Raw genomic sequence first — 14,611 nt, forward strand, 5'->3', positions numbered from 1 at the left:
ATGTCCACTGATGGTTGCAATACTTAGCCAATTATGTCTCATGACTCTTCCTCAACATTCCTAGCCTTAGAGAGTAACCCACTATCACTGTATTAGCCAAAGTTCTCGCATCAGGTCAATACCAGCTGCGCCCTCCAGACTACTCACAACTGGGACCCTCACCTGAGTACACTATCATTTGGGTTACATTACTAACTGTAGTTATTAAAGCCTGTATAGTTAGTTCTACAGCTAAAGCATTATGATCTGAGACAGTCATGGAAGAGCTAACAAAGTAAAAATCAAGTTCACTGTTCTAAATTTTAATTTAATCGGCAGGCACTGACACTCTATGCTAAAAAGGGTATCATGGGTGGGATGATATGTATGGACAAGAAATGGGGCTAGAAAGCTGAAGTTAAGGATGAACAAAAATAAAACTGTGATCACGTAAATGTTGGTGGGATATGGTGACTATCTCAAATGTTCTAGGGTTCACAACTTGAAATTTATTCTGCTGAGAAGAGTAAAGCCAGGCATAGTGACACACACCTTTAATCCCAGCATTTGGGAGACAAGTGTAACTTTGTGAATTGGAAGCTAGCCTGGTCCACATAGTAAGCTCCAAGTGAGCCAGGGCGACACAATGAAGACCCTGTAGAAAGAAAGGAAAGAGAGAGAGAGACAGAGAGAGAGAGAGACAGAGAGAGAGAGAGACACAGAGAGAGAGACAGAGAGAGAGAGACAGAGAGAGAGATACACAGAGAGAGAGAGACAGAGAGAGAGAGAGAGAGAAGGGGAGAGAGAGACTGACAATCAGAAGAAAGGAAAGTAATGGAAAAAAATAAAAACAGGTGCAATTTTAGATACAAGCAAGAGAGGGGCAGGGGGAGAATGATAAGTTCATGGACTGCCTGAGCTACAGAGAAATTCAAAATGGCCTGCCCAGGTCAATGAACAAAACTACAACTCAAAAGTAAAAACAGAAGCAACAGCTAGAGATACAGTCCAGTGGCAGAGTACTGCCTGCCTGGTATAAGGATCCAGTAGGGGCATAGGAGGATGGGGGTCAGAGTCAGAGTCAACAGCATGTAAAATGGATAAAAGAGGTTAAAGGCTTCTACAGGAGAGGTCTGTTAAAAAGAAGTAACAAAGATAGAAGAATATAATGTCAGAAACAGTGGAATAGGAAGACATATAGCCAAAAATATAAAATAAAAAAGAAATGAGCTCAAAACTAGGGAATGAGAAGAAAAATCTCTATACAAACATGGAAGTAAGGAAAACAAATGATCAGCTTTAGCAGCAGTGCAGATGGAAAATACCTGTTACGTGCCATAAAGAGCAAGTAGAAAACGGAGCAGACGGAGCTGACCGGATCAATTCTGGCAGAAAGCAGGGAATGAGAAGGTAGGAAAAGCAGACTGGGGAGTGGACATTAACAGGATGCTGTAACAGGAAGCAACAAACAATCTAGACTTCCCTAACTAGAATGGGAGGAATTAGCAAACTCCTGAGGAGAACTTAGGAAACACTGGAAACGGGGGCCATGAATGGAAAATGGGAAGATACAAAAAGTAAAATTTCAAGGCCAAGGAAAGTCTTCTAAAGGGTCATATGGGAAAAAAGAAGAGAGAGAAAAAGATATAAAAACAGCTGAATGAAGCAAATAAACAATGTAGAATATTTTGTTTAAATTGTGTACATTTTCTCACAGCCACCTAATTTTTACAGATGGGATGACTGAGGCTCAAAAGTCAGTTGGATTCTGGTCAACAACAAGTCTAGATTTAGACCAGGATCTCTATGGCTCTGACGTCTAACATGCCTTTTACACTGTAACACAGCTTTCCATGAGAAACCATAAAGTCATTATCTAAAAGCACTGGCAATTTTCTATTCATGACTTGGGCGATGGCTCTGAAATTATTCATTAAGTTGTTTATATTTTGTCCTATTTTTTGTTTGTTTGTTTCCTAGACACACTCCCACAAACCAATGCCAAAGGCTATATCAAATAGACAGGAATGGAAGGACCAGAGCCAGGAACCAAGAACAAAAAAGGAGCCTTGCTGGCAGATGTAAGATGGAATTTAATCTTTTAAACAGCTGGAATAAAAGTTATCTTTACTTTCTGCTATGGAAAATATACGGCAGTTTTTTTAAGGTGTTAAGTATAGTGACACATCTTAATCAAAGTATCTCTTAATCCCAAAGAGACTGAGACTTTCCAGACCTCACAGCTCAATTGATAATCCCCCCTGAGATCACTTAAGACGGTGTACTTAACCAGCTACCCTTTTAGGAGTTCTGCATCTTTAAATTTAATTTGCCTTTAAGAGAACAATGTAACCAGCCTTACTAGGCCTTGGATTGTTCATGCAATCAGCAACTTTTACAACTTAAGCTAATGCATAGCTTTAATCTTAGTATTCCTCCATGCTCCTGACCCAGAATTGTGTGTGTGTGTGTGTGTGTGTGTGTGTGTGTGTGGTATCACTTGCTGAAAACACCAGACAGATTTAGAAGCAACCTTATATGACAAATATCCACCATAAATGTTGAAAACAATTTGTGGATATAGCTTGATCATGTGTTTGCAGTATTGTTTGCCTGAGTTAGTTGAATTCCCCATCCCTTTCTCAACGCCCTGTTTTCTGTGCTGACCAATACAGAGCAAAAGTCATTTGTTAGGAACAGACACAAGGATAGGGGCATATTCAGACACATATAGATCAGACAGGCAACAGGGACAAATCAGACCCATACAAGAGGTAGATTACAGATGGGCCAGCAACCACAGTATACAGATAGATGAAAGACACAGGAAGAATATTGGAAATAGAAATTTGGGCTTACTCTTTCACAAGTTAATCTAAAAGGAAGTGGCTTTGTTTTCATTCCCTATAGCACCATCATTGCATTTTAATGTTTGCTGAGGTTATCTTCAACGCATTAACAGACACAGTTAAGGCCTAGAGGTAGAGGGAGGATTGCAGCTACTGTGGAAGCATAAGGTGTTTGCAGTATTGTTTGCCTGAGTTAGTTGAATACAACTAACAAATACAAAAAGTCCTTATCGGCAGCACTTTTATTTTTATTTAATCAACTAAAACTTTCTTGGATATTTAGCAAAAAAACTTTTTCAGGCCATATGTTCTAGATGCAAAAATAGTATTTGTTTTAAAGAATTATGGGGTTCAAACCAAGTTAATTCAAACTGAAGGAGCTTAATGCACAGCCCTGAGAAATGTCTATGTACAAATGGACTGCCCTCCCTTCTCTTCTGGGTAAGCAGCGCTCCCTCGCATGATACGGGACAACTAACCATGGCTGGAGTGTACTACCCAGAGGATCGGTGATCTGCGGGTCTATTCCCAGGGTAAGGAAGAGCCACATGGTTCTGGACATCATTCATGCTGACTAGTCATGAGGCTAATCTATATATAGAATCATAAGCAAATGGTGCCTCAAATACAATTTGTGATGTTTAAAATACCATCAGAGAATAAGAAAATTACATAGAAATGTATGACAATTTAAAGAGTATAGCACCTGCTATATATATATATATATAAAGAATATATAGCACCTGCTCAAGGCTTGAGTTTTTTCTACAGTACCTCAAAACAAAACAAATCCAAGCTCAGTGAGAGCAAACCACCACCAAACCATTTAGTAAAATACCAATTTTAAATTTAAATTAACTGGAAAAAGTGAGCAGGCAAATCCAGACTTACTTATCATCCCTTTCTAGACATTTGACTAGAATTGGTAAAATCCCAGATTTTATTAGGTCATCAATTGGTGGATTTCTGTCACTGGATAATAGTTTCCTATAAAAAGAAACATAAGATTAATATTTGTTGTAGCTCTCAAACTATGAACATAAATATACTCTACTTCCCCACTTCTGCACAGTCAGCTCCAACACCATAAGGTGCAGATCAGCTCTTACCTTGCTGCCTGGACAGCACTCAACTGGACTACAGGGTTATCACTTGTAGCATTCTGCAACAACAAGTGTATATTTCAGACATTTATAAAAAAAAAAAAAACTTATTTAAAACCAATTCAGGATGGTAGTATTAAATTAATAACTTACCTGCAATATAGCTTCTAGTGTTACATTTTGCTTAAAAAGAAAGAAAGATAGTTCAGCAGAGAATATTAACAAAACTATTTATTAGTCTATCAGGTTATGAATTACTATGCCTTGTAATTATCACTATCTGATTTTTGTTAAATTTGAAAATAACATCCCCTGGTCATGACGAAAGTATTTACAGACACATTATAAAAACAAGGGCAAGACCAGCCTGGTCTACAAGAGCTAGTTCCAGGACAGGCTCCAAAACCACAGAGAAACACTGTCTCGAAAAACCAAAAAAAAAAAAAAAAAAAAAAAACAAGGGCAAGACTTACTGCTTTAAAATCAGCATCGACATCTGAATCTTCTAAGCTTTCTTCCTGGGGAACATTTCTCTTTTTCAGTAAGTGTTCATCTCTTTTGTTCTGAAAGGTAATAGATAAATGTTTAAGAGCTCATGAAGGCTGTTGTTAATAAAATTGTATTTGGTGCCGAATTAATTAACAATGAACTTGTTTAATTCCACTGTTTCTGTGCCATCTCCATCCCCAGCTCTTCAAGCACCAAGTGTTCTGACCAACACTCTAAGGGTACTTGAGGTACAGAACTATGCATCAAGCAGTTTTCATCTACCTACTGCTAACAGCTGCCTGAAGCAATTTATTAAGAAGATCTTAGGATAAGTATTAATGCCTAGTTGCAAGTTGGGGGGCATAAGAAATTATTAAATGTCGTATGAATTAGCCACAGTGCCATGTATGGAAGAGGTGAGAGAAACACTTTTGGGATTCAGTTTTCTCTTCTGCTCTTATGGATACCAGGAATTGAATGAAGGTGGTCAGGCTTGTGCTGCAGGTACTTTGACTGACTGACCATCTTGCCAGTCCAGATTAAACCCTTGCTACCTAAATTTTACAAACAAGAGTTCCTCCTATCCTACATTTCATGACACCCAAATTGTTCAGAATGTTAACTATGCCATTTCAAGTATTATTTAACAGCAATAAATTTTTAACTTAAAATTTGAATAAACTTCTGGTACCCAATATTTGTGGATCTTTTCGATTCTGAAGAAAAGTTATTTAAATATCCTTAATATTCATGGCAACATTCAGAATAGAAAATGAAAACTACATACACATGTGCATAACACTAACTTCTGTTCTATGTACAAGCCCGCACATGCAAACACAATGACGTCTATATAGTCATCATTCTTCCTTAGTAACTACACAAATAACCAACAGTAGCTACCTTTTAAACTACAGTACCTCACAGATGGCAAAGCCCCTGATGGATATATATGAAGGTATAGTGAAAACAACGGTGGGTGGCGCTCTCTGGTTTTTTGTTCTGTTATGTTTATTTGGTGGTGTGAGGCAGTTACTATGGACAGAACCTGGGGCTTTGTACATGCTGGGCAAGCACTCTACGACTAAGCCATACATGCAGATCTCAGATGGTATTTTTGGCCAAATGACAAAACGTGCTACCAACAGTAAAGGACAAATTAACTCTGTGTGCTCCCTGGTCTGATGCAGGGAAAAAGAAAAAAACAATTATCCCCTTGGCATTATTCCTAATCAAACTAAATAACTTTAGAAAAACCAGAAAAACCCTAAACTACCATTTAATAATAACAATAATAAAGCCTGCATGCTTCCAAGATGAAGTCACTAAAGATGAGAAAGACTGGGGACCAGACCTACAAGAAACGCAGTATGTGATCTTGGATAGGCTCTTTGACTTACAATTTGCAAATTCTGAGTCGACTCTACTGATTAGAAGATGTAATCCTATGTTAACCTGATAAATGTACTATTACACAGAAAAGTCTCTTTCTATGGATACTAAAGGTAATAGAAAATCCTGTCATTATTTATAGCTTGTTCAAAGAAAAATACATGTGTATCTAATATATAAATAAAAGAAAGCAAACATGGAAAAGTGCTAACAATCCAAGGAAGCTATGTGCCACAAGCATGTACAGTGGTTTTTATATTTTGTATTTCTTGCAATTTTAAGTTTCAAACTACAAACCTGAAATTGCTTCCCAAAAACTAAAATTAATTCCATTTACAAGTTTAAATAAATTAACTTTCAGCACAACTATCATCCTGGCTAGTTTTTTTTTTCCCCTTTTGTCAACTTGACACAAGATAGATGGACTCTCAGTTAAGAAAATACCCCCATAAGATCTGTCTGGAGGCAAGTGAGAGGCATTGTCTTGATTGATGGTTGATATGGGAGAGTCACTGCTAGCAACGCTACCCTCAGCTGGTAGTCTAGGTGCTCTAAGAAAGCAGGAGGAACAAACACAAGGGGCAAGCCAGTAATTATCAGCCCTCCTCCATGGCCTCCACTTCAGTTCCTGCCAACTTGCCTACATGACTGACTACAAGCTAGAAGATGAAATAAACCCTCTTTCCCCCAAGTTGCTTTGGTCATGGTGTTTCCCCAAACTATTCTAACCCTGATCCCTTCTATCTTCATCCTGGTTCACTTCAGCTTCTCAGCACCTGAGAAGTTAAGCGCCCAAATCTCTCAGGAATCTTACTCCATTTATCACTCCTACTATTCCAGGATAAAAATAGATCCCTGTCACAGAATAGCACTTTTCATCATAAATAACATGTCTGCTTTCGTAGGTGCACCCTTATGTACTTAGGGAAAAGCTTCCTATACTTTTCATTTGGATAGACAGTGCCTCGCTAGGTAGTCCTCACTGGCCTGAAATTTGCTATCCCTATCAATCCAGCCTGAGACTCTGATGTGCCTCCCTCTGCCTTAGGACACTAGAATAAGGTGTGTGCCACCACACTGGACAAACCATCTTTCTATACCTAAATTGTTATATTTCTTTTCAATTATGATGTTTAATTCACTAAATCGTGTACCTTTGTATCAACCTTCCACCTTCTTCTGCAAATGTGAAACAACCCACTTTTCAATGTGAAACTACCCTTTTAATTCTTGGACTCAGTTTATAAAGATGTCATTTAATTACTCTTCCTCTCCCAAGTGGAAGTAGCTGACAAGCATATTTTCTGGAACTGTCTCATCTAGTGCTCCCGTGGTAGTTTTTGTTTCATAAAAGTGGAGAACTTTCCAATTGCCAATCAACCTCCTCCCCTAAACTTTCTAGAAATAGTCGTTACGCATCTTTAGTTCTTTAGAAACACCATGGCTGCTCCTGACAACACAGAGAACAAATGAAACTGATTGGCTGAACTGAAAGGCTTGCATTGTATATCAATCAGTTCATATAAGCAAAGTTCCTAAGCTTTGACTGATTGGTGAAAATTGTAACTGTACCTTAGCATTTGTTAATGCTTGTAATTTTTGTGCTTATAAGCCCCATTTTTGCTCCTGCGTGGTGCTGTCAGGAGAACAAGGCTCCCGAATACTTGTCCTGCAGCTCTAATCAACCAGAGACCTGCTTATTTGGTGAATTATTCAAATCTTTGGAACCTGTAAGCGTTGTCTCTTTCCTTCCTCATGGTTCCTAACAGGCTAGGGGTAAAATCTGCACTACCTTGCCAACCCTTAAACTCCTTGGAACATTTCTCCAAGGAATCATGTGATCCTTTTTTAGGATATCAGTAACCAAGAGGTAGTAAACTAAGTACTCTGGAGGCTGAGGCAAGTAGATCGCTTGAGTTCAAGAGCAGCCTGGACTGCACAGTGAGTTCCAGGACACCCAAAGATATATAGAGACCCTGTCTCAAAACACACACACACACACACACACACACACACACACGCAAACACACACGGAAGGAAGGAAGGAAGGAAGGAAGGAAGGAAGGAAGGAAGACAGGCATCTAAAAAAATTTTCTAAAAAAACAAATCAGAATACAACAAAACAAAACCAAAGAAATAGCGCAAGAAACACAGCTGCAGGGACATTCCCATTCACACACACAGACATTCCATTAAAACACAAAATAGGAAATGACAGAATATAAGCAAAAAATCTGGGGGGCACTAGGCAAAGCATTAAGTTAAATACCATTGTGTTTGTTTTGTGTTGGCTATCTGTTGCTAGACACGGGGCCTGCCCTTAAGTTTGATTTGCATACCCAGAGGAACTCCATTGGAGAAAACCAATTTTTCCTTTGCAAGCAGTTAACAACTGGAGATGGCTTTCTGTGTTAGGAATGGGAACTTCTGTCCACTTACACTCTCAGTACTGAGAACCCCATCTGACTTAAACCAATGCAGGCCCTGTAGCTGCTGCCATGGTCTGAGTTCATATGTGTGTCAATCCTGCTGTGTCTAGAAGGCCTTGTTTCCTTGGTATTTCCCATCCCCACTGATTCTTAAAATCTTTCTGCCTATTCTTCCATCAAGTTTCATGAGACCTGAAGGGAAGTATTTGACAAAGACATCCCATTTAGGACAACATGTTCAAAGTCTCTCACTTTATACACACTGTCCAGTTGTAGGTCTCTGAATTTGTCTCCATCAACCGCAAGAGAAAGCTTGGGTATAGCAGAATGTCATTAGCAGTCATTTTATTGCTACATTCCTTTAGCAGACAGTGGTATCTGGTACCCCCTTGGGTCTAGAACCTATGTAGTCTCAGGTTCTTGGGCAGTGTCAGCATGGTCTCCATCTCATGAAAAAGGACTTCAATCCATTGTGGTTGTTACTTCCACAACTTGTTCGCCACACCACTGCACCAGCACATCCTACAGGCAGGACACTGCTGTAGACTGAACGTTTGTAGCTGGGCTGTGTGCTATCTTTCCCTCTGGTAATATACAGTTACTTTCCAGTACGATGAACTCTAGTCCATAGGGGTGAAGGTTCCAGGTAGGCACCAGCTCAATTTCTCTGTACAATGAGTTATGTAGTTGCTGCCTTCAGCAACAGGGCCTCACCATCAGTTTGTGGAGAAAAATCAACAGCGTTAGAAATCACATTGGTAGTTTGAGGATTTCCATAGGTTCCCTTAGCCAATAACTCAATTAGATGCAACCATTTCCAGCAAAGGTTTCATTTGGCTGCAAGAAATGTCTCGTTGGGGCTTTGTCTCCCCTGCTACATGGTGACATCATTTAGATTTCATTCATAAACAGGTGTTTAAAAGCCTCTACTGTAGTAGTTTTTCATACAGCACCTCAAATGGTCCTTAGTGTAGTTGTCCCTCTTCCATCTCCTTCCTTCCCCCCTCTTCCCTTCCCCACATTTGATTTTCCCATTCTAGTCTTTCCACTTCTTTCTTTAATGTCTTAAAGTTTTTATTATACAAATCTACCATATGTTTGGTTAGTTACCCCCCACAAAAAACTTTTGAGGCTATTGTTAAAGATATTGTGTTTCTGATTTATCTCTCAGTCCTTTTGTCATTTATTTATTGGAAAGCTACTGTTAAGGATGTTCGCTTTTCTTTGCATTTGCTGAAGGTGTTTATCAGCTGTGAAAGTTTAGTGTCATGAGTTTTTAGAATCATTTATGTATATGATCACATCATCTGAATACAAAGATATTTGGACTTCTTCCTTTCTTATTTTAATCTCCTGAATATCTTTCAGTTGTCTTCTAAGTACTAAATTGAATAGATATGGAGAAAGTGGATGACCTTGACTTTTTTCTGATTTTAGCAGAAAGGCTTTTTTTTTTCTCCATTTAGGTTGATGCTGGCAGTGATGCTATAAATGACCTTTATTATGTTGACATATGTCCTTTATATCCCTAGTCTCCAAGAATTTGATCATAACAGGATATTGGGTTTTATCAAACCCCTTCTGCATCTAATAAAGCAATCAGATGGTTTTTGTCTTTCTACACTGAATCCATCTGGTCCTGGATTGGCTTTGGTTGGGAGACTTTTAATTACTGCTCTTATTTCACTAGAGTTTGTAGATCTGTTTAAGTTGCTTATCTAATCTTGATTTAATTTTGGTAGTGGTATGTATCAAAAATTTTAGCCATTTCTTTGAGATTTTCTAACTTGATGAAATAAAGTTATTTTAAGCATGTCATCACAACTCACTATTTCCTTCGTTTCTGTTTGTCCCCTTTTGTTTTCTTGTTGATCTTGTCTATTGTCTGTGTGGATGTGTCTTTCCTTAGTTTGGGGAAGTTTTCTTCCATGATTTTGTTGAAATTTTGTTCTGTGTCACTGACTTTGAACTGATTCTTCTCCCTCATCTATGACGCTAATTCAAAGACTTAATGCTCTCCACGGTGGCTCACATCTCCTGTATGTCCCAACATTTCCCTTGTTATTTTAAATTTTTTTCAAATTCCTTACTTATTTGATCTAGACCCTCTACTTTATCTTCCATTCCTGACATTCTATCTTCTAAGAGTACTGGTATTCTTTCTTTTGCTTGATTCATTTTACTTTGAAGGCTTTCCTTGAGTTTTCTAGTTGATTCAATTCTATTACCACACCAGTTTGTTCAATTCCATTACCATCTCAGCTTGAATCTCTTTAATATTTCTATCTTCTTATTAAATCCCATTCTCCAATCCTGAATTGTTTTTGTCATTTCGACCAGTCTTGCATTTGTGTTTTCTTGGGCATCAGTCCTTTATTTTCCCTAAGTTCTTTCACCTTAATTTCACTAAATTGTTTCTTTAAATATTCTTTAAATTCCTTGAATTCTCAGATAAAGTTTATGATTGTACTTTTAAATGAAGTCTGAGTTCTGGGCTCACCAAGGTAATTCTTGCTGGAAAACATGTCTATTAAGTTTCAGAGAGATGACATTGGCTTGATCTGTCATATGGTTGGTATTTTTGCAATGAGATACGAGCATGTGGACCTTTCGGTTGTTGTTAGTTCTGAGTATAACATGGATAAGAGCAGACGAGGGATATATGGGTAGGTTGGGCCTTGAGGGTGCAAATGGCTCGGGTAGAATGAAGTTAAATGAATGGACAAAGGGGACTGGGCTGGTGTACAGGATGTGCTTCCTGGCCCATGCCTAGAGTGTGGGTGGAAAGGTTGGGTGTGAAATAGAAAGGACCTATGGGCTAGGGGACAGTTAGGAAGAGTCCTGGAAGAAGCCTAGAGATTAGTATGGCACAGGCAGGTGAGGCTAGACTAGACCAAGGTACTATATGTGGAGGTCAGGGAAACTCACCTGGCTAGATCCTAGAAAAGGAAGGGAAGTTCTGGCAGGGTAAAAAGGTTGGATTTGGTGCAGAAGGGGCCTGAGGGTGGTAGCAGGTAGGGCATGTTTGAGTGGAAGCCTAGAAGGTGCTTCAAGAACAAGTGGGGTGGCCAGTACTGGATGTGGGAAATGGGCTAGATCTATTAGGTTGGGGAAGTGTGGATGGAAAGGCCAGAGACTCACCCACAGCTTGTCTTTTTATAGATTATGATTTTGTAACCCACTCATAAGTCTATGTCTGGCCCTAGATTATGAACATTTCCTTTATTTTTTTCTACAAATTTTATACTTGTATGTTTAAATGTATTACCTGAGTCTGAATTTTGCATATAGTATGATGTCTGGGTTGAGGTATATTTTTGTTGTTTTTTAAAATATTATTATTTATATAAATGTTTTACTTGCATATTATGTTTATGTACCATGCATGTGCCTGATTCCCAGAGGCCAGAAGAGGGCAACTAATGTTCTCGGGCTGTAGTTACAGATGGCTATGATGTACCACGTGGTGAGACTCAAGATCATCTAGAAGAGCAGCTGGTGCTCTTAACCACTGAGCCACCACTCCAACAACCTGAGGTGCTATATAGGTGTTCAGTTGTTTGGTGCCCCTTGATGAGAAGGGTATCCATCTTCCATTGAAATGGTTTGTACTGTTACCAAAAATCAGCTGGGGACTAAGGCTATGGGTTGGTGGCAGAGGCTTAACATGTGCTCCCTAGGTTCAATTCATAGAACCATTAAATACATACATAAGCAAGAAATCTACAGGGGACTTGGGTCTATTTCAGAGTTTACCTCTGTTCATGGATCTGTGGAACTGTCTTAATAGTGGTAAAGTATTGGTTACTATTCACTATATACTATAAGCTTCCACAATGAGAAAACCAATTCCTGTTTCCTTTTCCTTTTTTGCCAAGACTGTATTAGCTATCCTAGAGTACATTTTAAAATAAGCTTTCCAGTGTCTATAAAAATTCTTGCTAGATAATGTATTAAACCAACAGATCAATATGGGATAGAATCTTCACTGTGTTGAGGTTTCCAGTCTGAATATAGTATACTTAACTCTGTTTACATAAATCTTCCTTCCTTTCAATAGCATGTCATAGTTTTCAGTATATAGAACTTCTACATGTTTTTATTATGTATTTGTGTGTGTCTGTCTGTATGTGTACCAATACAGGTGTGGAGATCAGAGGACAATACACAGGAGTTGCTTCTCTCCTTCCACCATCTGCATCCTGAAAATCAAACTTAGGTCATCAGACTTGCCAATAAATGCCTTAACCACTGAGCCATCTTGCCACCTCCTATATTTTCATTTCGTTGGGGTAACTATAAATGGTACTGTTTTTAATCCTCTTTCTGCATGTTGTTAGTATTTATACTGATTTTTACTTTTATGAACTAAACGTTATGCTTATCAAATTCATTTACAGTCTAGATCTTGTAATATCTATTTTTTTTTGAGATAGGTGTTGGGATAATCTTTTATTAGACTGTGTGAAGTTGTGTTTCTGTTTAACCTCACTGGCCTAAGGTACCTTCTGATTGGTTTAATAAAGAGCTGAATGGCCAATAGTTAGGCAGGAAAGGATTGGTGGGACTTTCGGGGAGAGACAGAAATTCTGGAGCAGGATCTGAGAGGTGGAGATTCACAAGGGAGATGTGGAGGAAGTAAGATGCACAGTACTGAAGAAAAGGAACTAGCCATGTGGCAGAATATAGATTAATATAAATGGGTTAAGTTTCAAGAGATAGTTGGGACAAGTCTAATCTAAGACCAAGCTTTCATACTTAATAAAAAAGTCTCTGTGTCGTTATTCATGAGCTGGCAGTCCAAAGACCAGTTACAGATAGGGTCTCATATATTCACAGGCTGACCCTTAAACTTGCTATATAGCTGAAGATGGCTGTGACAGCCTTACCCTAAAGAGCTAGGATCACTGGTAGGCATCAAAACTGGTTTATGTGGAGCTGGGGTAGAACATGGGGCTTCTTACAGGCTAGTAAGCACTCTACTACCAATGCATTTACTTTCTCAGCCACAGAAGCCTTAAAAGTGAGTATTTTAGGATTTTCCCATACAGACTGTCTTGACATGGACAAAGCTATCTTTTCCTTGCTTTTCTTCTTACCTTCCTTCTCTTCTGGCATCGATTAGAACTTCTAACAGTATAATAATTAACAGCAGTGAGAATGGATCCTTGCCTACAAATCTTAGGGAAAGATTTCAGTTTCTCACCACTAAGTACGAAGTTTGTGGTTGCTCTTCATCAAATGTGATAATTCCTCTCATTTTGCAGGTGTTTAGTCATTTAACCAGAAATGGGCATTAGATTTTGCAAAATGCTTTGCCCAACTAACCAATATAATCTTACAATTTTTCCTGTATACCTTGCAAATATAGAGAAAGTTCAAGGCAAGGCTGTTGTAGTGGTTTAAATAAAAATGTCCCCCATAGGCTCATATATTTGAATGTTTAAGGTGTGGAACCATTTGAAAGGATTAAGAGGTGCAGCCTTGTTATAGTAGATGTGGCCTTGATAGAGAAAGTGTGTCAGTGGGGGGATGGGCTTTGAGGTTTCAGAAGCCCAAGTCACACCCAGTGGCTCTCTCTTCTTCCTGCTTCCTGCATACCAGGATGTAGAATACTCTTCAGCACCACGTCTGCCTATGTGCCTATGCTTCTTGCCACGCTGACAGTGAACTAAACATCTGAAACTGTAAGCAAGCCCCATGGTCATGGTGTCTCTTTACAACAATAGAACACTAAGACAGTCGTTTTATTCTTTTGAGGTTTTCTGAGATAGGTGTTTCACAAACTCGGGCTAACCTTGAACTTAGGGCAATTCTGTCTCAACCTTACAAGCACTGGGATTATGGGTATAGGCTACCACATTCAGTTCAATTTGTAATACTCTGTGTGTAGAGGGTATATGTACATGCCATTGTGCTCAGGTGGAGATCAAAGGACAGGCTGAGAGAGAGCTCGTTCTTTCCTTCCACATTTAGATAGGCTCTGGGGATCAAACTCAAGTTATCAAACTTGGTGCAAGTGCCCTTACCTGGTGAGCCACCTCACTGATCTACAATATAGAGTATTTTTTAAAAGAAACATTTTAAGAAGAGAAACAACTAACTGATACAAACAATGAATCTGATCAGGCAAATGAGGCATTTAGTGATTTCTTACACTAAGGCTTTAATTTGTCTCACATTAGCTTACCTAACTGATCAACCATCAAAAACAGATCATAAGTTTAATATAATGTATCAAAGTGGGAAATACCAGTAACAAGTTTTAAGTTGGTTCTCAACTTATAAAATATTATTCCTTGAACATTTACACTCAGACATATTACAGCATCATGGTTAAAAGTTTTGTCATTTGTCAGCTAATGACTTG

The 14,611-nt window shown here is 38.7% G+C and overlaps 1 protein-coding gene across 1 annotated transcript in view; it reads right to left on the reverse strand.

The window, feature by feature from the left end:
* The window catches only part of LOC121457940 (importin subunit alpha-4), a 72,495-nt gene that overhangs the window by 26,824 nt on the left and 31,060 nt on the right, over positions 1-14,611 (reverse strand). Inside the window, exons 3-6 of the mRNA XM_041667030.1 lie at positions 4,405-4,494; positions 4,085-4,114; positions 3,938-3,990; positions 3,720-3,815 (exon numbers count right to left, since the gene is read on the reverse strand). Coding sequence (XP_041522964.1) covers positions 3,720-3,815; positions 3,938-3,990; positions 4,085-4,114; positions 4,405-4,494 — 269 coding nt within the window. The remainder of the gene's footprint in view (positions 1-3,719; positions 3,816-3,937; positions 3,991-4,084; positions 4,115-4,404; positions 4,495-14,611) is intronic.

Source organism: Microtus oregoni, unplaced genomic scaffold (genome assembly GCF_018167655.1).
Source record: "Microtus oregoni isolate MIOR12 unplaced genomic scaffold, Mior012 000001F_ref0000356, whole genome shotgun sequence".
NCBI classification, from domain to species: Eukaryota; Metazoa; Chordata; class Mammalia; order Rodentia; family Cricetidae; genus Microtus; species Microtus oregoni.